Source organism: Leopardus geoffroyi, chromosome A2, assembly GCF_018350155.1.
Source record: "Leopardus geoffroyi isolate Oge1 chromosome A2, O.geoffroyi_Oge1_pat1.0, whole genome shotgun sequence".
Classification (NCBI taxonomy): domain Eukaryota; kingdom Metazoa; phylum Chordata; class Mammalia; order Carnivora; family Felidae; genus Leopardus; species Leopardus geoffroyi.
Window position 1 is genome coordinate 79,572,523 of NC_059331.1, and position 24,538 is coordinate 79,597,060.

Sequence of the window (24,538 nt, forward strand, 5' to 3'; positions counted from 1 at the left end):
ATGAACTTAGTAATGAAGAATTAAAAAAAAGAAAAAAAATTCCTGTTTTGGGGCTCCTGGATGGCTTAGTCACTTAAGCATCTGACCCTTGGTTACAGTTCAGGTCATGATCCCAGGGTTGTGGGGTCAAGCTCCAGTAGCAATTCTCTCTCTCTCTCTCTCTCTCTCTCTCTCCCCCCCCCTCTCCCCCTCTCCCCCCCTTCCCTCTACCTCTCCCCCCCACCCCCATCTGCCCCCTCCCCTGCTCGCAAGCATGCTGTCTCAAAAAAAAAACCCCAAAATTAAAAAAAATTTTCGTATAACCATGAAGCTTAATGTTGATAAACTTCCTCCTAAAATTAATCAGAAGCAAAATGTTAATGCTTTGAAAGTTTGTGTTTTCTTTTCATCAGATACTCCGACTTTGTTGTTCATGAAATAGGAAAAGACGGACGCATCAGCCATTTGGATGATTTGTCTGTCCCCGTGGATGAGGAGGTGAGAGCAGCTCTCTGACAAGCCACTTTCCCTATAAAATAGCACTTCCGAGAGATCCAGAACTATAGAACTCTAACAGCATTGACTTAGCATTTCTGAGAGATCCAGAACTATAGAGCTGTAACAGCTTTGAGTTCTGTGTGTGACTCACTGGGAGTTTCATTATTTTCAAGGATCCAACGGAAGACGTATTTACGGTTTTGACAGCTGAAGAAAAGCAGCGTTTAGAAGAGCTCCAGCTTTTTAAAAATAAGGAAACTAGTGTTGCCATCGAGGTAAATAGCACAAAAACATACATTTCAGGATTTTCATTGCTTCTTTTTGGGTAAAGTCTATAAGCATCTATTAGAAAAATTACAGTAGTTGACGAAATGATGACTTTGCCCTATTTGATGTAAAAGAGCATTACCCTAAAAATGTTTTGATCAGTGGCAAATAACCAGTATCCAGACATACTATAGAAAAAAAATGTTACGTCATAAGAAAATTTTATATGACCACAAGTCAACAAAGAAATGCGTTGTTCCACGGGGCACCTGGGTGGCTCAGTCAGTTAAGGGTGCAACTTCAGCTCAGGTCATGGTCTTGCGGTCCATGAGTTCAAACCCCGTGTCGGGCTCTGTGCCAACAGCTCAGAGCCTGGAGCCTGCTTCAGATTCTTTGACTGTCTGTCTGTCTCTCTTTTTCTCTCTCAAAAATAAATATTAAAAAAAAAAGAAAGAAAGAAATGTGTTGTTCAGACCACAAAGTGACTATTCTGTCACAGTGTCTGTAGCCAAAGGACTGCCACCATCTAACAGATGTGTGGCCTAATAGGCCCTGGCCCTGGCTCTCCCTCCAGCAGCCTCTGGCTGTCAATTGGGTCTTGGAGGGAGAGGAGTTGGGAAAGAAGTAAGGGAACATTTCTTTGCTCAACTTGACTCAGCTTCTGCTATTGAAGAAAAGGAGAGCTCAGCTACTAAATGGGCTAGTAGATGTTTTTTCAAAAGCTTTTGTTAGGAAAATTTTATTTTTCTCAGTGATGTCCAGTAGAATTATGTGAGCCATGTTTGTAATTTTAAATCTTGTAGAAACTTAAACAGGTGCAGAAACAGGTGAAATTAGAAGCGACTGAGGGTGGTTCAGTCCCACCAACTGTGAGATCATGACCTGAGGCGATATTGAGAGTCAGATGCTTAACTAACTGAGCCATCCAGGTGTCCCCCGACATTTGTTTAAGTGCAATAAATTAAATAGAAAATAACAGTGTATTATACGCATTAAGGATACATATTATTTTGTAAGATTTTTTAAATTTTTAAAAAATGTATTATTTTGAGATCGAGAGCATGAGCAGGGGAGGGGCAAAGAGGATCTGAAGCAGGCTCTGTGCTGTCAGCACGTAGCCTGATGCAGGGCTCAAACTCATGAACCGTGAGATCATGACCTGAGCCAGAATGAAGAGTCAGATGCTTAATGACTGAGCCACCCCGGTACCCCTCTAGATTTTTAGTAAGGCAGGTGCATGTATATATTTCTGACTGTTGACTCCAGATGTGAAATGTATTTCTTAGTGTGAGACACATTCAAAAATTGAGCAACAGTTCCTTACATAATAAGTTTACATTTTTTGATGTTGATTTTTTTTTTTATTACGAACAAATATATGAGAACACCATTATAAAATAATCCAGTATGGGATAGGATTCATTGTGAGGCAGTGTAGATTGGACTATTCAAGGGAGTTGAGTTTCTGATATCCTGAAAGGCACGGCTTGCCTCCATTTCCATCTGTGAGCCCTGAGGTGTTCACCCAGCAGAGTCCCTGAGCAGGGGTATCTGTGATGGGTGGCTCTGGAGTCACAGCCTGGACTGTACACGTGGCTCTGCTGCCCTCCAGCTGTAAAACCTTAGGTCCTTCTCTTAACCTCGTTTTCCTGATCTCCAAGTGGGTATACTGGTAGCATGGTAGGGAGATGATAAGGATTAACTAAGACAGTGACTCTGAAGTTCCTGGTATAGTGCCTGGCAGAGAGTCATGCCCCATAAACAGGCTCTTAAGATGTGCGGTATTACGAAGCTCTAAAAGATTGTTGAAGGGGCGCCTGGGTGGCTCAGTCGGTTAAGCGTCCGACTTCGGCTCAGGTCATGATCTCTTGGTTCGTGAGTTCAAGCCCAGCATCGGGCTCTGTGCTGACCGCTCGGAGCCTGGAGCCTACTTCGGATTCTGTGTCTCCCTTTCTCTCTCAGCCCTCCCCACCTTGCACTCTGTGTGTATCTCTCAAAAATAAATAAATGTTAAAAAATAATTAAAAAAAAAAGGATTGCTGAAATCATACCCATGTACCTCTGTTACTTTGCATAGCTGATAACCTGACTAGTGATTTTACTACTTCATTAGTGTTATTTCCCCATTTAATGTTTCTTCAATCAGTAGTAGCATGATTTGTTTTTAATAGGTTATTGAGGACACCAAAGAGAAAAGAACCATCATCCATCAAGCGATTAAATCTCTGTTTCCAGGATTAGAGACAAAAACAGAGGATAGAGAGGGGAAGAAATATATTGTAGCCTACCATGCAGCTGGAAAAAAGGCTCTGGCAAGTAAGTGTGTGCATGACGTGGCATTTCATCTGTCTGTTGGTCACGGGTGGCATCCTGCTTCTCGTGTTCCTTGCCTGTTCGTGTTCAAGGGCTACTTTGCTGTTATGCAGAAAAGGATATCAATCATGTCATTCCTTCAAAGAAGGTGAATAATATCACTTCAGATGCCAGCACCATCCTGCAGACTGTCTGGTTAGGGGCATTATGTCTCTTATGTGAGTGAAGATTTGCTACATTTACAGTGGTGCCTGAGAGATAGTCGTAGCAATTTGATATGTTCCCTGAAGAGCAGAGTGGGCTCAGCAGCAATTCAAGAAGAAAATGGAAGGACGTTGCTCATTCTGTATTCTTAATGGAGGAGAGAAAGCTTTCAGATGAACAAAAAGTCCCTGTGGCACATTGCAAGAGCTGTTGCTTTACAACCCTGAGTCTCTTCTTCACTCACACATAAAAAACATGGAATACATGGCAAAGCGGCCCTCCACCCAAGCTCATCTTTCGTTGTATATGATTCATTTGAAATGGGTGTGTTGTCAGTGAATTTCTTTGATATTTATGCTCTAAAAGAATTTCTACAGCCTTATATGCTTGCATATAATCTTAAGAAGAATTTTTCTGCCAAATCAGCAGACATAATTCTAATGAAAATTAGAATGGGAAAAAGATAGTTCCTCACCCTCATTTCCTACCAATGATGGCTTCTATTAGTAAAGAGTCGTTTCTAGATAAATTTGTTAGGGGAATTCCAAGACTACATAACAAAAGACTTCGTGCGGTTAGTGCTTTGTGAGTATTCTCTCAGGCTAATGCTGTGAATGGATGAAGCCTTAATTGTTTATAAGTATGATTTTAGTGAAATGGGGGAGGGTATAAAAAATGGGAGCAGAGATAAGTTTAGTTAGCTGTGCCTGCAAAAACTATGTAGTCAATTCGGTCAGTCTGGATAGTGACACAGGAACCAGAAATCTTGAGCAGCTGGGGAAGAGAAGGTGGACATTGGAGGTCACTTCCCCGGAGATACCAAAAAGAAAATGAGATGATGTGTTCTGGAACAACTGAGGGCACAGGTTGCTAATCACCTTTCAAACCACAGACAAATGGCTTGGCTACTATGTGTTTCTCTGATGTCTGAGTCACAGTATAAGATAGTACCTTAGCACGCTTTCTTCCGGCCAGGGTTCTTCAGCAGAATTAAACCCCATGGAGAATGATTCGAGTGACTCTTTTTGCATTCTCCCAAGCTTGGCAGATAGCTAGTAACTATTCTAGATGTGGAGGAGAGAGGGTGACTTAACTACTGCAGCAGTCTTAATTGTCTCAAGGAGCCCAGGCTGAGAACGGCTGCTAGGGAAATGCCCCTTGTAGAAAGGCAGTCCCCATCGGCCAGCCACCCTCTTTCAAAGGCGAGAAGAAAAGGCAAAATCTTGCTCTGCAGACTCCTGCTTCTTGGAAATGATCTTTGTATCTTAGAAGATGCCAGGCTTTGTGATCGGCAGGGAGGGATGTTAGGGCATTTGCAGGTCACGGTGGCCTTTCAGTTTTCCCACCCTTTCCCCTCAAGTGACTGGTGCCAGACCTCTCACGTTTTGTCTGTATCCACATTCTCTAAGCTTATGCCACACCCACCTTTTTTCTTTCCCAAAGAAAAAAATTTCCTTCAGATTTTTCAGGTGAGCTGCTGAGCATGTATGACGCAAACCACCCTTCTCCATTGCCCTTACACGTCTTCAGTAAAATATGAATTTCCCAGTTTAAAAAGAATCACAAAACCAGGTCACATTGGATCCTCACTTGCAAAGAGATCTAAACCTTTTGGGCTTGAGATGTGGCATTTGGTCAAAGATAGACTAGATGTCTGAACTGTTGTCTCCCACCCCCTCCTAGACCCAGGCACTGGAGAGCCTGTGTTCACCTCTTGCAGCTCTAGCTCCCTCCCAGCGAGAGTACCTTGTTAGTTAAATACCATTGGAAAAGTAGAGAGAGCTAGGATCCAGAGACTGTTCTTGCTTCTGTAGACAGAATCCAGTGCCAATGACAGCTTGTCTTCTTGGGCTGCCTTGCCTAGCATTTGAACGATTACCTTTTACTTATTTTTATAAATTTATTTTTTTTATTTTGAGAAAGAGAGTGCTAACAGAGGAGGGGCAGAGAGAGAAGGAGAGAGAGAATCCCAATGTGGGGCTTGAGGTTCATGAGGTCATGACCTGAACCAAAATCAGGGGTTGGATGCTTAACCGACTGAGCCACCCAGGTGCCCCTGAATGAATTAGCTTTTAAAGCTTCATTGCAAAGATAAGTTTATAGTGTTTTTAGCACTCCTTTCCTACCACACCCTGATATAAATTGTTACATGCATTATCTAGCAGATTTGCAATATTCTTACCTAAACTCTTCTCATCTAGAGCCATGCATCCTAAAACATGGGCATGGTGGATTCTAAATCATGGTGCCCAAACACTACAAATTACCAGCTGTTTTAACTCAGATGTTATTTTGTTTGTTAATCCAGTCAGATAGATAGGGCCCTATCTAAGCATAGTTTGATTCGCCTACCAAAGCATACTTATGGTATTTTTCTGAAAGTATAATTATTATAAATCATTAATCAGGGAAATTAATTTCTATTTTGAGAAGTATAGTATATATTCCAGATGCCTCTAAGAACTTCTTTTCAAAGACTTAAGTAAAAAAAAAGGAAAAATCCGCTGCATGATATATAGAGGTTCTCCATACTTAAGGAAATGAATGGTTCCCAGCAGGGATACTGGATCAGGGAATCCACAGAGACCAGCGGGAGGAAGAGCCAGACAGATAAAAAGGAAACTGTCTGGGAGACTGGTGTTATGGAATCCCCAAGAAGAGTGACTGCCAATAACCAAAGTGATGAGCAGTGGAAAATATTATGGATGGGTTCAGGGAGATAAGACTTCTGAAATACATCCATTGGTTTTTAGCAACATAGAAATCATTGGTGCGTTGACCATAGCAGCTCTAGTGGAGTAAGATTGGAAACCAGGTTACATAGTGGGTTGAGATAGAAGGCAATAAATACAGATTGCTTTTTATTTTTATTTATTTTTTAAAGTTTACTTATTTATTTTGAGAGAGCGAGAGCGTGCATGAGCAGGGGAGGGGCAGAGATAAGGAGAAGGAGAATCCCAAGCAGACTCTGAGTTCAGCATGGAGCCCGATGTGGGGCTTGAACTTGTGAATTGTGAGATCATGACCTGAGCTAAAACCAAGAATTGGACACTTAACTGACTGAGTCACCCAGGTGCCCCCAGACTGCTTTTTAAAATAAGCTATCAGCAGGGGCTCCTGGGTGGCTCAGTTGGTTAAGTGTCTGACTTCAGCTCAGGTCATGATCTTGTGGCTTATGGGTTCGAGCCCCTCTTCTGGCTCTGTGCTGACAACTCAGAGCCTGGAACCTGCTTTGGATTCTGTCTCCCTCCCTCTCTGCCCCTCCTCTGTCGTGCTCTGTCTCTCTCTCAAAAATAAAGAGACGCCTTATTTAGGGGCGCCTGGGTGGCGCAGTCGGTTAAGCGTCCGACTTCAGCCAGGTCACGATCTCGCGGTCCGTGAGTTCGAGCCCCCGCGTCGGGCTCTGGGCTGATGGCTCAGAGCCTGGAGCCTGTTTCCGATTCTGTGTCTCCCTCTCTCTCTGCCCCTCCCCCGTTCATGCTCTGTCTCTCTCTGTCCCAAAAATAAGTAAACGTTGAAAAAAAAAAATTAAAAAAAAAAATAAATAAACTTTAAAAACATTTTTTTAAAATAAAATAAGCTGTAAAGAGAGACACCTGTCTGGCTCAGTCAGAGGAGTATGCAGCTCCTGATCTTGGGGTTGTGAGTTTGAGCCCCACGTTGGGTGCAGAGATTACATATATATATACATAATTTTTTAAAAGGCTGTAAGGAAAAGGAAAAGAAGAAAGGAAAGCATCATGGTTGAAAGGGAGGCATTGGTTTGACTTTTTTTTTTTTCTTTTTTTTTTTTTTTTTGAGAGAGGGCGCAAGTGAGCGAGGGCAGAGAGAGAGAATCCCATGAAGGGCAGAGAGAGAGAGAGAGAGAGAGGCGGGACTTGTGCTCACCTGATGCAGGACTTGAACTCATGAACTGTGAGTGAGATCATTACCTGAGCCGAAGTCAGATGCTTACCGACTGAGCCACCCAAGCACCCAGGTTTGACTTTTAAAATGGAAGAGCTGTGGGCATATTGGTATCCTGAAGAGAAAGAGCCAGGGGGGAGTGGGCAGGCAGAAATTATGTTAGGAGAGTAGTAGTGGGTGGAGCAGGGTCCTGAGGGTGCTGGCAAGGTCAGTGAGCAGGGGTGCAGTCGTGGAAATGGCCTCGAATAAGGAGGAAAGAATGTTCTGCAGGCTACCCCATACGGTCATCTTTCTCAAACTACATTTTTTCCTTCCTTATTCATGAGGATCTCAACTCAGTACATGAATCTTCGTGAATATGGTTTCTTCTGCTGTTGGTTTCTATTTCTGCTGTACTGATGCTGCTGTATCAGACCATCAGAAGGTTGCTTCCAGTGATCTCAGCCTGAGAATTTTTTGCATTCACATTTTAAATCAGAATGTCTTGAAAAAAAGTCTCAAAGTTATTTTAATTCTCTTCAATTTCAAAGCTACTCATATCCTACTTAGAGTTCTAAGGATTCAGAGTTGAGAAAGTCAAATTGCTCAAAATAAGTTGAGACTCGTTGATTTTTCTGTTATTCACAATATTCCCAGTTAATTAAAACATATGCTTGCTATTTTGTATCCTGAGTACACTTAGAAAAAGAACCTTTGTATCTGCTTTAGACAGAGGAGATAATTGTATGCATGCTCAGTGCTTGGTTTTGCTAATAAAAGATGCATGTGTGTGAGCCAAAACTCATACTCAGTTGTCATGGTCTCCCTCAAGGTGTAATAGCGTTTAGCTTTTTCACCTTGTGGCTTCATTTATTTCTCACCATTATAGTTGTTTGTGAATGCTCTGAAGGGGTCATTAAGGGAAAGTATAGCTTGCACTTCATCAATTTTTATCACAAGTTTTTGCTAACTTTTTATTACGGACATTTTCAGACGGGTGCACAAAGTAGTATTGAACCACTGTACCCCCATCACCCATCTTCAGGACTGACATTCTGTTGTTTTTCTTTGATCTTCTCCTCCCGCTTATTTTTTCTTGTGGAGTGTTTTAAAGAAAATTCTACATAGCACTTCATTTCACTTATCAGTATTTCAGTATGTATTTAGCAGCTAAGGCCTAAAACCCCATACCAGTATCACATCCAACATAAGGAACAATAATTTAATATCTAATACTCAGGGCACGTTCAGTTTTTCCCTGTCTCAAAAATGTCTTTTACATACAGATTACTTGTCAAATAATGATAGAAACAAGTTCCAAACATTTCATTCAATAGATAAGTCTCTTAAGTCATCTCAAATCCCTTTTAATTTATCAGTTCTGGAGAACTGTTTCTGTAATGATTTTTTTCAAGTAAAGTTATTGTACCTGACTGCAAGAAACTCATAAAACCCAGAAAAACACAAAGCAGTAGTTACTTAGGTAATCTTAAAAATAATCTTAGGTAGTACTCTGTGAAAACAAGTCTCTAAATGTGGAAGCATTTTGTATTCAGTCTTTTTTTAAGTTCTTATTTAAATTGCAGTGTGTTGACATAAGAGTGTAATATTAGTTTCAGGTGTATGGTGTATTGTATTCAGTCTTAAACCTTTTGCTACATCCCGCGGGTACAGACAGTGTACCCATGCAACTTTGAGGACGCACTGACATGTCATTGTGAGGAGGTTGAGACAGGGAGGCTTGTCCCTGTAGGTGAGTTTTCTCCTCGTTCACCATGTGCCTCTGAAACATTCCATTGTTCATGTCTGAATGGCTGTTAACCCACCACATGACTAGCAGGTGCCGTAGCAGTCCTCGGTAACCTGTCCATGCGATCATTTGCATGTTCACCTCTTAAGCACTTTAACGTTATTCTGAATTAAACATTGCTCTCTTGTGCTCTTTATGCTGTGCATTTGGACAGAGGTCAGAACTGCAGCAGGTAAGAGCGGTTGGTGTTTCATGTAGATAAAATGAAATGCCAATGATTTTTCTCCCAAGTGCTAAGTATAGACAGTTTTATTTCACTGTAGTGAGCTGGAAGGAAAACCAAAAATAATACTCTTATTCACAGTCTTCTGAGGATGAGTTGTGAGGAATTCACACCAAGAGCCAAAGAAATACTTTTTTTCTCCAAGACAGAAAAGACTCACGTTCATATTTATCAGAAAGGAAAAGCCAATCGCCTAGCATACGTGCTGTGGCAGTTTTCCGAGATGATTTATTGGTTCATTTGTTCTTTACGTTGTAGCATAAATCACTGGCCTATCGAGAATGCTTTTTGCCTTGACAAAGCCAGGTGTCTTAGCAACTTCAGTGCCAGGAGTTTCTTATCTCTGTGAAGAGGAAGGATTCATGAGTTCATGCTAAAGGATTATTTTAGGGACAAAGACAAGGGAACATTTTTAAGAGAAGATGACTCTTAAGGATTGTATGAAGTATTTTTCCACAGTTGTTCTTTCATGGGACTACAGAAATCAAGTGAATTAGATGTGTTCGAGTAACAGTGGCAGCTGTGTGTTGCTCCAGACCCACGAGTCTTACTGTACAGCGTCTGAAAGTGTGATTGTGGCTTACATGTTTTCTCCCAAATATGTTGATTTTTCAAAATCAAAGTTTAAATCCTAATATTTTTTTAAAAATCTGTCTCTACATTACAGTATAGGTAAAATGTTCGTTTAAAAGAATACTTTTAAAAGTTCTCCGAAGTCTGGACAGATTTGCCAGTGTTCAGAAAGTTGAACAATCAAACTAACTGTAGTTCAGAAGTTAACGTTTAACTGGCTTAATTTTTAGTTTCCTTTTCCCCAAGAATAATGACCCATTTTGTTTTGAATGGCAGCTGCTTGCTCTGTCAGGTAAACATTTGTAAACCAACTAGTATTAACTAAACTTTTGTGACCGAAGTAGCCTTTGGAAAATTCAAACCCGTCCCTGTGGCAACTTTCACAAACTTTATCCCCGTCCCTGTGGAGGCGTCCATCCGGGGTGTGTGAACACCTGGCCGAGGACACAAAGCAAGGTGTATAGATGCCAACTGGAGTGCTGTTTCCCTCTGGACTGTGTGTGTTCTAGAAGGCCAGTACCCACCTAGAAGCCATCGGGGGAACGGTGGACCTCTCTGTTTCTCTGTGTGAGGATCGCTGTTTAGTCTCACTCATTTATCACACAACCTGCATTTCAGCTTTTGATTGTAAATATGGACAATGTTGCCTACCCAATCACAGGAAGTATAATTCCTATAGTCTGCACAACTGTAACCATTTAACCTGTATTTCTTGTCAGACTAGATCTGATTTCTCACTCAGAGGTTCTTTGGTGAAAAATGAGCTTGTAGGTTTCATAAGAAAAAACTTAGATCGCTTTTATTATGGTATATATAACATTTAATTTTTTTGTTTTTAAGATCCAAGAAAACATTCTTGGCCAAAATCTAGGGGAAGTTACTGCCACTTTGTACTCTACAAGGAAAACAAAGACACCATGGATGCTATTAACGTACTGTCTAAATATTTACGGTTAGTATCTTGTTCTTGTGCCCATACAAAATCCTCTTTGCACGCTAATGAAAAAGGAGTGGGAAAACAGGCAAATGGATAGCAAATGTGTCTCCCAATTATAGTTTCCTTAGATAGTAGGTGAATTCTTCTAACCTCCTTGCTTATTGCCAATGATCCGAGGTGGAAATTCTTTAAGTGAATAGTTCACGTAGAGCTGAGAGTTACCAGTCTGTCCAGCTGAAAGTAAAAATTAACCTGCTCCCCCGGAAGCCCATGCTTCAATGTGTTTGCTGGGATTTGCTTTACTAGACTGTAAACTCTTAATTCTTGGAGATTGACTAGATTGAAAACCTGAGACCAGTCAGATTTTCTCATAGGAGTGCAAATATAGCAGAGATGGAATCTCTGAGGATGGGCCCGGTGCCGAAGAATTTTTCTTCCGTCATGGATACAGACACCGCAGCAAATCTGTGTGCAATGGAAATTTACTTTCTGATATATAGTAAACCCAGTTTAAACATGGTACACAGTGTGATAGTTTGCTGTGGCTGCCATAACAAAATATCACAGACTGGTGGCTTAAGTAACAAACAAATTTTCTCACAGCTCTGGAGACTAGAAGTCCCAAGACTTGTTTTTTTTCTGAGGCCTCTTCTTGGCCTACAGATGGCCACCAGCTCTCCGTGTCCTGCCATGGTCTTCCCTCTGTGTGCATGTGTCCCTGGGGTCTATGTGGTCAAATTTTCCCTTGTTTTTAGAACACCAGTCAGCTCAGAAGGCCCACCCTAAACTGGCCTCATTTTAACTAAACCCCCTCTTGAAAGGCCCTATCTCCAAATACAGTTACTGTTCTAAGGTAGTGGGGGTCAGGGTTTCCACATATGGATTTGGAGGAAAAGATCATTCAGCCTGTAGGACGCAGTACTCTGTAAGTAACATTTTATTTTACTCCAGTTGTTAGCTGTCTGGGAGAGAGTCAGTGGTACCTGTCTGTACCTGAGCCTGGGAGAATAGACCACTGGGGAGGGAGTTCCTCTGAGATCTGCAGTTGGGGAGTGCACAGAGTTCAAGAAATTTTTCCTGTGGTTTTCCTTCTCATGTGGAACGGTTTCTGTAGAATACTTCTTAGTTAACGTAGTTACTTACACTTTTACATCAAAACTATTCCTATCCCTATTTTAGCATTTGGCTTTCTTAATGCAAAGAAATAGCATGTGTTTTTGGAAACTTCACATTATTATTAACTTTTTAAAAACTGAAGATGTAAAATTTTCAGAGTGGTATGTTGTCAGAAATGAGTTTCTCTTTACCTTCACAGGTGTGTAATCTAATGAACAGCCCGCGATCAGTAGGAAATGCATTGTTTCCTTTGTGGTTACTGGCTAGCCAGTCTTTGAATGACATGCTACTCACTCACCACAAATGTTCTAAGTCGGGCCCTGCTAAGAAAGGAGTTATTTGGGCGGCGTTTACTTTCTTATATTTATTTTGAATCTTAAATTATGAGAAATAGTTTCCTAATGGTGTGCAAGTTCATACGTTTGTTTTTGTTTTACCAGAGTCAAACCAAACATATTCTCCTACATGGGAACCAAAGATAAACGGGCCATAACCGTTCAAGAGATTGCTGTTCTCAAGTAAGTATAGAGTACATACTGGGACTCGTTCTGCAGAAACCCTAGCACCACCTTCCAGAGTCCTCCGCTCCCCCCTTGAAACGGTTGCTTCTGCCTATTCAAAAACACATTTTTCTTTTTTTTCTTCTTATCTGTATTTTGTAACATTTTTACAGCAAACAGGTATTATTTGTGTGGTTTTTAAAGGATTTTTGTGGTAGAGCCAGGAGAATAAGTGCTTCTTTCTCTCCTTCCTCTCTGTTGTTCATTCATTATTAATACGAGTTATTTAAAATTTAATTACAAAACAGTGAATGAGCTCTTTTGTTACACACCAGGGATATACAGATGAAAAGATGGTCTCTGCATTAGAAGCAATTATAATTTAATGGAGCAGGCAGACAAGTAAATCAGAACTTATCACACAGTGTGATAAAGGCTAAAATGGGGGGTTGTTGGGACAGACCTGACAACAAAGCGTGGGGCTTGTTTTGGGGGGCAGGCCAGGGAGGGCTTGCACAGAAATTGGGATGTGCGAGTTTTCATCTAATCAGGGCTTCTTGGCCTGTGCCATCACCTTTTGAAGTGGGTAATTCTTTGCTGGGGGCTGTCCTGTGCACATTTAGCAGTGGCCCTTGTCACTACCCACTAGATGCCAGCAGCATTCTCCCCCAACCCATTCCACTGCCCCCCAGCTGTGACAACCAAAAATGTCTCCAGATTTTGCCAAATGTTCCCTAAAGGGCAAAATCGCCTTGGTTGAGAACTACTGGTCCAGATTCTAGAAGGACACGTTGGAGTTTCCTGGGGCCGTGAGGGTCTGGGGTTGCTGGTTTGAATCAAGAAAACAGCTTGTGAAAAGACGCTGGAAATGAGTTGGGGAGCGCAGCACATGGGGTACCTGGCAGGCACTTGAGTCTTGGGGAGCTAGCAAAAATAAGGCTCAAGGGAACGGCAGGATCCAGATCCTGGGGGGCCATAGGCCTCGGTGAGGATCTTGGACTTGACCGTGATATAATAAACAGAGGGATCATGTGTAGGGGCAGGAGTAGGGGTTGTGACTGGAGCAGGTGGGTAACCCTGGAGATCAGGGCCATTGCAATGTCTTGGGGGTGGGAGAACGGAGCTCTGAACCCAGCCAGCTTAGTGAAAGGAAGGGGAAAAGATGTATTTGTAGCTCTGTGACGTCAGACAAATTTAGGCTTTCGTCTATGCCCCCTCCTCCCCCCAAGGTAAGGAGTGGTGGGAGGGAGAAATAAAGGGACAGGAGGAAACTTCTGTGTATGTTCATTATCTTGAATGTGGCGATGGTTTCCTGGGCCTATTCACACGATAAAACGTGTATGTTTTGAATATGTACAGCTTACCACAGGTTAATTATACGTAATGAAAAGTAAAGTTGTTTATACTTGCTGTTCTCGCTTAAAGTAAATACATATATTTATTTGTAATTCCCATATCTTTTCATAGAGTTGAGGTGGCATCTCCTCTGCCCCACAATCCCCTGTAGTCCACTGCTTTCCCACTGTTTGGATTCATTTGCAGTGGTGTTGGGGTTAAGCGTCCGGTTGCACCCTGCTGCATTTTCCAGTCCTTTTCCTCCTTGACCTTGGGATGGAGGCAGGATGTAGTAGTGAAAGCAGAGTAAGAACGTCTGCTCTCCGTGACTTTACTGTGTGTGCAAATGCTGATGTGTTTGAAAGAGAGCAGCACAAGATACCTGAAGAAGTTCTACTTGGTGGCCTGTTCCTTTTCTTCCCATGACACATAGAATGTGGAGTCCTCTGCTGAGAGTGGAGGGGGCAGGAGTGGGGAAGGGAACTTGAAAAGAGTGTGAGGATTTGAAATCACCTCCAGGGGGAGTGGGCCGGTGGGGGCTAGTCAGAAATGGGGAACAGCAGTGATTTGAGGGCTCAGGTTTTCCATCCTCCATGAATGTGGGACACAGAAGGTTCTTGCCTTCCCTTTGGGAGCTAAAATATCATTGTAGACAATTCCTGTGTTTTCTGGCTGGCTCTGTGAATTTTTTTCACATAAATTAAAAAATAAGTAAAAAAAAAAAAAAAAAAGTAAATTCATCGCCTGGCTGGCAGTCAGTGGAGCATGCAACTCTTGATCTCAGGGTTGTGAGTTCAAGCCCCATGTTGGGTGTGGAGGTGACTTAAAAACAAAATCTTTTAAAAAATAAATAAGTTTTGTTTTCATCACAGAAAGAACGAGGTAGAAAGTGAAAGTTAAGCCATAATTGTCCTTCCTCCTAGTTGCCTTGTGCACAGCTCGGTGTGTTTTTTGTGAGCGACTCTTTTCCTTTGAACCAAAATATTTATATAGAATGTGTTCTCGTGAACAGTAAATGGTATACCTCTTTCCCTTTTAGTACATAGCAAAAGATATTTAGATATATGGCGAATCCTAATTTATGAACTGTTACTCTATTTGGGGATGTTGACATTGTTTCCCATTTCTTGCTGTTATAAGCAATTCCATGACAGACATATTGGTAGCTAAATCTTGGGCACATCTGTGAAAACTCCATTAAGATAAACTTAGCAGTGGAATTCTGACTTAAAGAGAATGTGAAACTCAGGTTTTGGGTTTTTGATACCAAGGCCTAATTACCCTATGGAAAGGCAGTACCAACTTACCACCTCTATTCTGCTTCCCCAGAATCCTCCCTAACACAACTTGTGATTTAAAAAAAAAAAAAAAATCAGGGATGTCTGGGTGGCTCAGTCGGTTAAGCGTCTGACTTCAGGTCAGGTCATGATCTCACGGTTTGTGGGTTCGAGCTCCACATCAGGCTCTATGCTGACAGCCCAGAGCCTGGAACTTGCTTCAGATTCTGTGTCTCCCTCTCTCTCTGCCCCTTCCCTGCTCACACTCTGTCGCTCAACAGTAAATAAATGTTAAAATTGTTTTTTAATAAAATAAATCATTTGCTAATTTGAGGGTCAGAACATGGCATCTCCTTCTTTTAGATTGCATTACATGATGTTGAAATCTTTGAATATTTGGAATGAAGATATTTATCTCTCTTCTTGGTCAGCCACCAGGTGTCCTACTTGATCACACTGCGCTCTGTCTCCATAGCCCTTTGCTGCTTTTATCATCTTCCTGTTGACTTAGTAAGAAACCATATTAGACATCTCAGCATTGGCCTTTGGAAAGCACATAGCACTTATCTCGCGGATGCAGGCTACACCCTTCGTTTGCTTAATGGATACCCGGGGCCAGGCAGGCGGCCTTTCCCGTGAGAACTGGTAGACAGGATAAACCCTCTCTGCCACGCAGGCGTTTTAATTATTGCTGAATCGCTCAATCCTAGGGGTAAGCAGCATTGCTTTTCAGCTTCATGTAACTCTCCAGCCACCTCGTCATTTTCACAGGATCTCAGGCAGGAACAGCCTCATTCAGAATGATTTGTTTCTTTTCTTGCCTCTTCCTGCCAGTCTCCTTTTTGAACCTGGGCCAGTTTCAGTGCCTTTGTTAATAAGGGCTGATATGCAACCTGTTGCTTACGTTGGCTCCTTATGTTTGAGAGTGAGATTTTTAGTATTCCCAAGTTGTTCACAGAATTCACTATGAATTTACAAACCAGAGAGCTCCGTCTGAGATCGTCAGAATTACAACTGTGAACAGTATCATGAAGATACTGTCTATACCATTTCATCTCTTATCAGGGAATACCCATCCTTCAGAACAAGTATAGCTCCTGCTTTCTCCTGTGCCAGTGGAATTCAGAAATACGTGTCTGTTGTATGTTCAAGAATAGACAATAGAGGGCGCCTGGGTGGCTCAGTCGGTTAAATGACTTCGGCTCAGGTCATGATATGGTTCGTGTGTTCGAGCCCTGCATCAGGCTCTGTGTTGACAGCTCAGAGCCTGGAACCTGCTTCGGATTCTGTGACTTCCTCTCTCTCTCTCTCTCTCTCTCTCAAAAAGAAATAAAGAATTAAAAAATTTTAAAATAAAGGGATTGGCAACAGAATGTGATGCATCCATAAGAAGGAATGGAGTACTGATGCATACTACAGCATGGGTGAATCTTTAAAATGTGATGCTGAGTAAAAGAAGTCAGGCACCAAAGGCCACATATGATCTGATTACATTTATATGCAGTGTCCACAGCAGGGAAATGTGTAGAGACAGAGAGTAGGTGAGTGCTTGCCAGGGGCTGCAGCCAGTGGGAAAGGGGTAAGTAGGTGTAGGGTTTTTTGGGATCATGGAAACGTTCTGGGATTAGATAGCCGTAACTGTTGCACAACATTGTGAATATACTAAATGCACTGAACTTTGTTAACAGTTGAAATTACCAATCTTAGGTTATGTTAATTCTATCTCAGCTTAAAAAAGAAGGAAAACAACAGAGCTGTCAGGCACCTCCATGGCTCTCTCAGAGTACCCTCCAGGATCTCCCCAGAGCTGCCAAAACTTATTTTGTTTCTGTGTAGTTGTTACTGACCAAAGAGGAGTTCTGTCCTCGTCTTCCTCACTCTGTGCATCATAATCCCTCTGCCTCCTGAATTCTTTGGGATATAGTTCCTGGATGAATTTATGCCTTGTTGGTTCCGCCAGTGTCCCCCTCTGTATGCAGTCAATGCCTGGTGCCCCTTTGCTAATGGAGCTGCTCTGAGCAGCTGGTCCAAGGCTATGTGGTTCTCATGTGGTTCTCTCTATGTGGCTCTGTGCTATGTGGTTCTCAGGTTGGACAAGGGGTTGGTGGTGGGGAGGGGATGGAGTACGAGCTCTGTCCGTTTCCCAACTTCTGGTTAGCTTCCTACATTTTGTGTTAATTAATGGGGCAATGACAGATTTTTTTTTCTCAAATTTGGTCAGCCTGCTTCTGCACATATTGAACTAGGAAACAAATAAGCTGATTGATATGCATCAAAGAATTGATTGTCTTCAGAAAGTATAGGGAAATTTTCAGCAAAGAAAAAGAGAATTCTGTGAGATGAAATGGCAAGCTGGTATTATATAGGTGCATTTTAAGCAATTTATTAAACTCAGTAGCAGCATATTTTTAACTAAGGAGTAAGATAAAACCCAATAATTTTTCATGTAACACTGGGACTTCAGACACTGCAGGGCACGGTTCACCCCTTTGTGGGGCTGCGTCCACGATCTGCTACTTTGGGTGTATAGACCAGGCACTTTGGGGCAGAGCTCAGCCTTTTATACAGGCCCGAGGCCCAGAATACACTTTCAGACACACACACCCACACTTCCAACTCTTGTATTTCAGGCCACAGCTGGACCATGTCTCCCGCTAGCAGGAATGAGCTCAGGGACCAGTGCTGAAAACCAGTCTAGAGCGTAAAGTATATTATTCAACAAAGTGAAGCACAAATGCTCTTCATTGTAGTAGTTCTCAGGGTAGCTATCTTTTCAGAGCAAATCTGAATTTAGAAAATTTTCTTATGTGCAATGATATACTATGCAGCATTATTCATAATTTTGAGAACTTGTGAACAACCCAGATGGCACAAATTGGGGAATCTTAAGTAAAAAAGTAAATTTCAATTGATGAATTATTTTCAAGCATATTGGATTATTCCTAATTTTATTTTATTTATTTTAATTTTCTTTTTTAATGTTTATTTTTGAGAGACAGAGACAGCACAAGCAGGAGAGGCGCAGAGAGAGATGGAGATACAGAATCCAAAGCAGGCTCCAGGCTCTGAGCTGTCAGCACAGGGCCTGACGTGGGGCTCGAACTTGTGAACCAAGAGATCGTGACCTGAGCCCATGTTGTACAATTAACCGACTAAAACACCTAGGCATGCCAGATTATTTCTAATTTTAAAAAACCTCTTTACCAAAGTAGAGATGAATGTTGTCATAACAATATAAAAATATTTTAACATGACAAAATCTGAATATCTCAAATGAGGGGCTCCTGGGTGGCTCAGTTGATTGACTGTCCAACTTTAACTCAGGTCATGATCTCACAGTTCATGGGTTTGAGCCCCGCATCGGGCTCTGTGCTGATGGCTCAGAGCCTGGAGCCTGCTTCAGATTCTGCATGTGTGTGTTTCTCTCTCTCTGCCCTACTCCCACTCGTGCTCTGTCTCTCAAAAATGAATAAACATTAAAAATCAACTTCAAATGAAAAACCATTGTCTTATTTTTTTAAAGTTTATTTTCTGTTTGAGAGAGCGCGGAAGGGGCAAAGAGAATCCCACACAGGTTCCACACTGTCAGCACAGAGCCTGACTCAGGGCTCAATCCCACAAATGGTAAGGTCATGACCTGAGCCAGGATCATGAGTCAGATCCCTGGGGCACCTTGGTGGCTCAGTTGGTTGAGTGTCCGACTTCAACTCAGGTCACGATCTCACAGTTCTTGAGTTTGAGCCCCACATCAGGCTGTGTGCTGAGAGGTCAGAGCCTGGAGCCTGTTCTAGATTCTGTATCTCCCTCTCTCTCTGCCCCTCCCCTGCTCCCATTCTTTCTCTTTCTCTCAAAAATAAACATTTAAAAAATTTATTTTTATTATTTAAAAAAAAGTGTTTTGATGTTTGTTTATTTTTGAGAGGGAGAGAGACAGTGCAAGCAGGGGAGGGGCAGAGAAAGAAGGAGACACAGAATCCGAAGCAGGCTCCAGGCTCTGAGCTGTCAGCACAGAGCCCAATGCAGAGCCTGAACCCGTGAATTGTGAGATCATTAACTGAGCCAAAGTTGGACGCTTAGCTGACTGAGCCACACAGGTGCCCCCACAATGTACCTTTTTAAAAGGACATAAATCAAAAAGGCACATGTGATGCTGTTATTTTAAAATGTGGAGTCCAAGCCACTGAGCTGCAGCTGACCTGGTTGCCAGTCTGTATGTGAAAAACACTTGCCCTTTTCTTCCCTTGACCTCCTTGTTGCTTAGCACGACGAGCTGCATGGTGTAAAGCAGGTGGCGAGAACAGGAAAACCTTCTGAGTGAGCATCACCTATCCTGCTCCTTCCTAAACCATCCACTTTTTGCATCAGAGGTGGGCTGGGGAGCGAGAAACGGAAGCTCCCCCTCAGCCCCTGGAACAACAGTGCCCAGAGTTCTATTTTTCTCCACAACCAGTGGAAACTTGTAAAAACCCAGTAGTGAAAATTAGTGGGTTAGTGAACCCATGGAGGCCGACTCTGCTCTAAATGAGCCATGATAAAAAGTAATCACTACTCTAAGCCAAAACAAAACAGAAGTGCCCTTCTTACTAGGAAAACAACTGTAAACGTACTCTACTTAACGTACTTTAATAATAATCTCCAACTAGGAATACTCTTTCTAAGGATGACTTAAATCCCAGACCTACTAAAAAAATATTCATGAACATAACTACAGTTTTACTATATAGTCCTTATTTACGGAAGAATGCCAGCTAAAGCAGGAGTGGTAGTACAGAAAAACACTCACATCAATCCAGTAGTATTTGCTTCAGGCAATACGAATTCTCAGATACCTGAACAAGCCGATGCAAGACTGTGGGAGAACAGGGTAGTTGCCCAGTTTTTAAAATACCACCCTTCAGTTTACTAATTACAAAGAAAGGAAGGGGCGCCTGGGGTGGTTCAGTCGGTTAAGCATCTCTGTTCAGGTCAGGATCTCACAGTTCCTGAGTTGGATCCCCACATCGGGCTCTCTGCTGTCAGTGTAGAGCCCGCTTTAATCCTCTGTTCCCCTCTCTCTGCCTCTCTCCTGCTGATGTTCTCTTTCTTTCTCTCTCTCTCAAAACTAATAAACATTTTTAAGTGGATGGATGGATGGATGGATGGATGGTAGGGGAAAAGAGAGAAAGGTCCCATTACAGTAGAAAAACCTAGCAAGTACCATCATAACCCAGTGATTAAGTTTATACCATCAGTGATGGACAGACTGAACATTATTGCCTTTTGCTGTGATACACCAAAAAAGCCACAGTATCACCTAACTAATATGTGTACCTAAGTCTAATCACGAGGCGTCAATCAGACAAATCCAAATGTAAAGGCATGGTGTAAAACAGCTGGCCTGGATTCTGCTAAAAGCCCGATACCAACGTAATGCAAAAGGCTGGGCAGATCCAGATACCTTAATGGTGAATAACTGGATGTCCCAATGGGAGTATGTGGTCCTCGGTTAGATCTTGAATTTAAGGAGCTTAAAAAAAAATCGAAATTGTGTTACTGGGTAATTGAGTGAGTTTGAATATGGACTGCTTATTGGTAGTGTGGAATTTCACGTTAGGCTTCCTGAGCGTGACCCGCTTGGTTAGGCAGGCAACTGCCTGTTTTAGGAGACACACACACAGCTCTCTAGGAGTACGGTGTGATGTCTGCAACTAACTCACATGGGTCAGTCAAGTATTTACTGTGTGGGTGTTTATAGATCTAGAAAGAGATGTAAAGTAAATCTTGGGAAAAGTTAACATTTGGTCAATCTCCCTGCAAAGTATAAGGTTCATTACATTGTTGCCACTTTCTGTCATTTGAATTTTTATAATTTAACAGTCAGGAAATTTTCTGAAGTATAAACTACTCTAAACTCACAAAATGGGAGATATTATTTGCAAAACGTGTGGTAAAGAGATTACCTTACTATATAAAAACAGCAAGAAAAATAATATCAAAAATAGGTTTAAAAAAGGCGGAGGCGGGGGGGGGGTGCAGCGGCACCTGGATGACTTACTTGGTTGAGCGTCCTAGCTCTTGATTTCGGCTCAGGTCACGGTCTCGTGGTTCATGAGATCAAGCCCGGCATCAGGCTCTGCGCTAACAGCACGGACCCTGCTTGAGATTCTGTATCTTTCCTTTCTGCCCGCCCCCTGTTCATGTACACGCTTGAGCTCTCGCTCTCTCTAAATAAGTAAACACATCTTAGAAATAGGTTAAAAAAATAGGTAACAGAACAAACAGGCAGTTCGTAGTCAACATATGTAGAAATGTTTAAATGTTCCTCTCAGTAGGAAGTATGTAGGTAAAAACCAAGATAAAATACCATTCTTAACAGACTGGCAGAGCTCAAAAAGGTTTATAATATGCTATGGGAGGAGACACAGGGATGAGGCAGCAGGCACTTACATATTAATAGTGTGAACATAAATTGATAAAACTTTTTTTTTAATTAAAAAAAATTTTTTTTAATGTTTATTTATTTTTGAGACAGAGAGAGACAGAGCATGAATGGGGGAGGGTCAGAGAGAGAGAGGGAGACAGAATCTGAAACAGGCTCCAGGCTCTGAGCTGTCAGCACAGAGCCCGACGCGGGGCTCGAACTCACGGACTGCGAGATCATGACCTGAGCTGAAGTCGGACGCTTAACCGACTGAGCCACCCAGGCGCCCCGATAAAACATTTTTGGAGGGCAATAGGGATTAAAATTTTAAATCCACATCTAGGGATTTATTCCAGTCATGTACCTATATAGATGCACAAAGAAGTATGTGTAAGGTTATTTGCTATAGAATTGTGTGTGATAGCAAAAGATAGGTAGCAATTTAAATGCCCTTCAAAGGAGACTGGTCACGTAAAGGATTGAATATCCATGTAGGACAGCAGCCATCCTTGTGCCGCTGGCCAAAGAACGAGGCAGCTTCAGAAGTACTGCGTGAATAAAGTAAACCTCGGATTTTCATTGTTTTTTTTGAAGTTTATTTTGAGAGAGAAAGTGCGGGGGGGGAGGGGCAGAGAAAAGGAGAGAGCATTCCAAGCAGGCTGTCAGTGCAGATTCCAACACAGGGCTCAGACCCACAAGCTACGAGATCATGACCTGAGCCAAAGTCAGACGATTAACTGACTGAGCCATCCAGGCGCCCCATCAGATATTCATTTTTAAGTGAAAAAAGCAAGATGCTGAACAATTTATAATGTAATGAAATTTGTTTTCTAAAAGGGAGGATCTGGGTATTAGTTACATGGTTGTGTTTACTTTGTGAAAATTCATCAAGCAGAACACTTATGAGTTGTGTATTTTTCCATATATATGACATTTATGTTAAAAGCTTCCCAAAAAATACTTAAAAGAGAGGAGACAGTAGGTACTTACATGCTTCTATATACAGAAAGTGTTTCTGGAAGGAAACATGAGAAGCTATTAACATTGGCTACTGGTGGGGAGAGTTGTTAAGGGCTGGAGAAAGGACAAAAGTTTTTCAGTCCTCTGTTTTTCTACATGTATTACTACTTAGGGATTTCTCATGAACACTTTCTAATACCTTTTATATTTTTTTTTTTTTTTTTTTAATTTTTTTTTTTTTTTTTTTTTTTTCAACGTTTATTTATTTTTGGGACAGAGAGAGACAGAGCATGAACGGGGGAGGGGCAGAGAGAGAGGGAGACACAGAATCGGAAACAGGCTCCAGGCTCTGAGCCATCAGCCCAGAGCCCGACGCGGGGCTCGAACTCACGGACCGCGAGATCGTGACCTGGCTGAAGTCGGACGCTTAACCGACTGTGCCACCCAGGCGCCCCCTTTCTAATACCTTTTAAATGATAGCAAGGTACACATTCGTGGTAAGATTCCATCTCTATCTGTCTGTCTGTCTATCTATCTGTCTATATCTATCATGTGTTTAAGAAGAAAAGACTGGAGGGGTACCTGGGTTGTTCAGTTGGTTAAGTGTCTGACTCTTGATTTCAGCTCAGGTCATGATCTCATGGTTTGTGGGTTTGAGCCCCACATCAGGCTCAGCACTTAGAGTGAAAAAGCATGCTTCAGATTCTCTCTCTCTCTCTCTTTCTCTCTCTCTGCCCCTCCCCTGCTCTCTCCCTCTCTCTCTCAAAATAAACTTTAAAAAAAAGAAAAAGAAAAGAATGAAAAAAAAAAAGAATGGGAGGAATTACAAAGTTAGATATTAACATTTTTTTCAGGTAATGAAACTATAAATTGCCTTTCTTTGTACTTTTCCAAGTTTCCTGTAGCAAGATTACAAAATTTTTCTGAAAATGGGACTGACTCTTTAAAATGTTTAATAACAATCTCTGCAGTTGTATGGGATTGCTCTCTGCTCTTATCCCCTTGCCGCACCCTTCCCCCGTCACAAAAAGTAGCAGATTGCGCCTACGTGATTGTCCCATTACTCATTATAAATAACTTGAGGCTTTATGAATATAAATATGGCCCAGGTTACATCTGTCCAATAAGAATGAACCAGTATCATTTTGCTGGAGGAACAGTCCAGAGGAAAATGGAAAGTAACGCTCACCCTAGCTGCGGGGGTGCCTTTGTCACTCTTCATAGCGTGCTGCAGTCTGGTTTCAAGTAGGAACAAGTAACAAGCGTCCTGGACTATTTTTCAGTGAGGCAGTATTTCATGATCTCTTTGTGCTCCTTTTTTTATTTTATGTTTTTTAGAATAACTGCTCAAAGACTTGCCCACTTGAACAAGTGCTTGATGAACTTTAAGCTAGGGAATTTCAGCTATCAGAAAAACCCTCTGAAATTGGGAGAGCTTCAAGGGAACCACTTCACTGTTGTCCTCAGGTAAAGAACTGCAGGTAGGAATGCAGACTAGAGGGTCTTGCTGGGGCACCTCACGTCTGTTTGCACCAGTGATCAACCCAGGTGAGCTGGCACTAACAGGTGTGGCAGGAGAGGAAGGCAGAGCAGAGCCCCATAGGGCCGGGAGAGCAAGTACTGCTGGAGTATTTGTGCCAACGCCCCCTCACCTCTCGAAACTCAGCCCTTCCTTTGGAGAGAAGCTGTCTGCTTCCAACACAGGGTTTAAAGATCAAGAGGCTGTGCCTCCGCCTACATGCAGTACCTGGATGGGCGCACTCACAGACACAAGAAATAGAGTAGAGGTTACCTGGGGCCTGGCGTAGGAGGGGGAAAGGAGAGCTATTGTTTAGTGGGTGCAGAGCTTCCATTTACAATTTAAAAAAAGAAAAGAGTCCTCAGGAGGTAGAGAGAAGGCTACCGGGGATAAGGGAAAGGCAGGGAGGAGCACCTGGCTGGCTCAGTAGGAAGAGCATGTGACTCTTGATATCAGAGTCATGAGTTCGAGCTCCACGTGGGGTGTAGAGATTACTTAAATAAAACTTAAAAAAATTTTTTAATGTTTATTTTTGAGTGACAGAGAGTTTGAATGGGGGAGGGGCAGAGAGAGAGAGGGACATAAAATCTGAAGCAGGCTCTAGGCTCTGTCAGCATAGAGCCTGATGCCAGGCTTGAACCTGTGAACCGGGAGATCATGACCTGAGCTGAAGTCAGACGCTTAACCGACTGAGCCACCCAGGGCAGCCCTAAAACCTTTTTTTAAAAAAGGGGAAAGGCAT

At 42.2% G+C, this 24,538-nt stretch overlaps 1 protein-coding gene across 10 annotated transcripts in view; it reads left to right on the forward strand.

Annotated features, from left to right (window-relative positions):
- PUS7 (pseudouridine synthase 7) overlaps positions 1–24,538 on the forward strand; it is a 97,266-nt gene that overhangs the window by 13,637 nt on the left and 59,091 nt on the right. For 4 of the 10 annotated variants that reach the window (XM_045494525.1, XM_045494523.1, XM_045494526.1 and 1 more), the window contains exons 3-9: positions 393–477; positions 651–752; positions 2,916–3,060; positions 9,111–9,128; positions 10,593–10,704; positions 12,246–12,323; positions 23,616–23,744. In XM_045494525.1, the coding sequence (XP_045350481.1) occupies positions 393–477; positions 651–752; positions 2,916–3,060; positions 9,111–9,128; positions 10,593–10,704; positions 12,246–12,323; positions 23,616–23,744 (669 nt within the window). The remainder of the gene's footprint in view (positions 1–392; positions 478–650; positions 753–2,915; positions 3,061–9,110; positions 9,129–10,592; positions 10,705–12,245; positions 12,324–23,615; positions 23,745–24,538) is intronic. The other 6 variants (XM_045494524.1, XM_045494527.1, XM_045494528.1 and 3 more) reach the window with 3 other exon arrangements.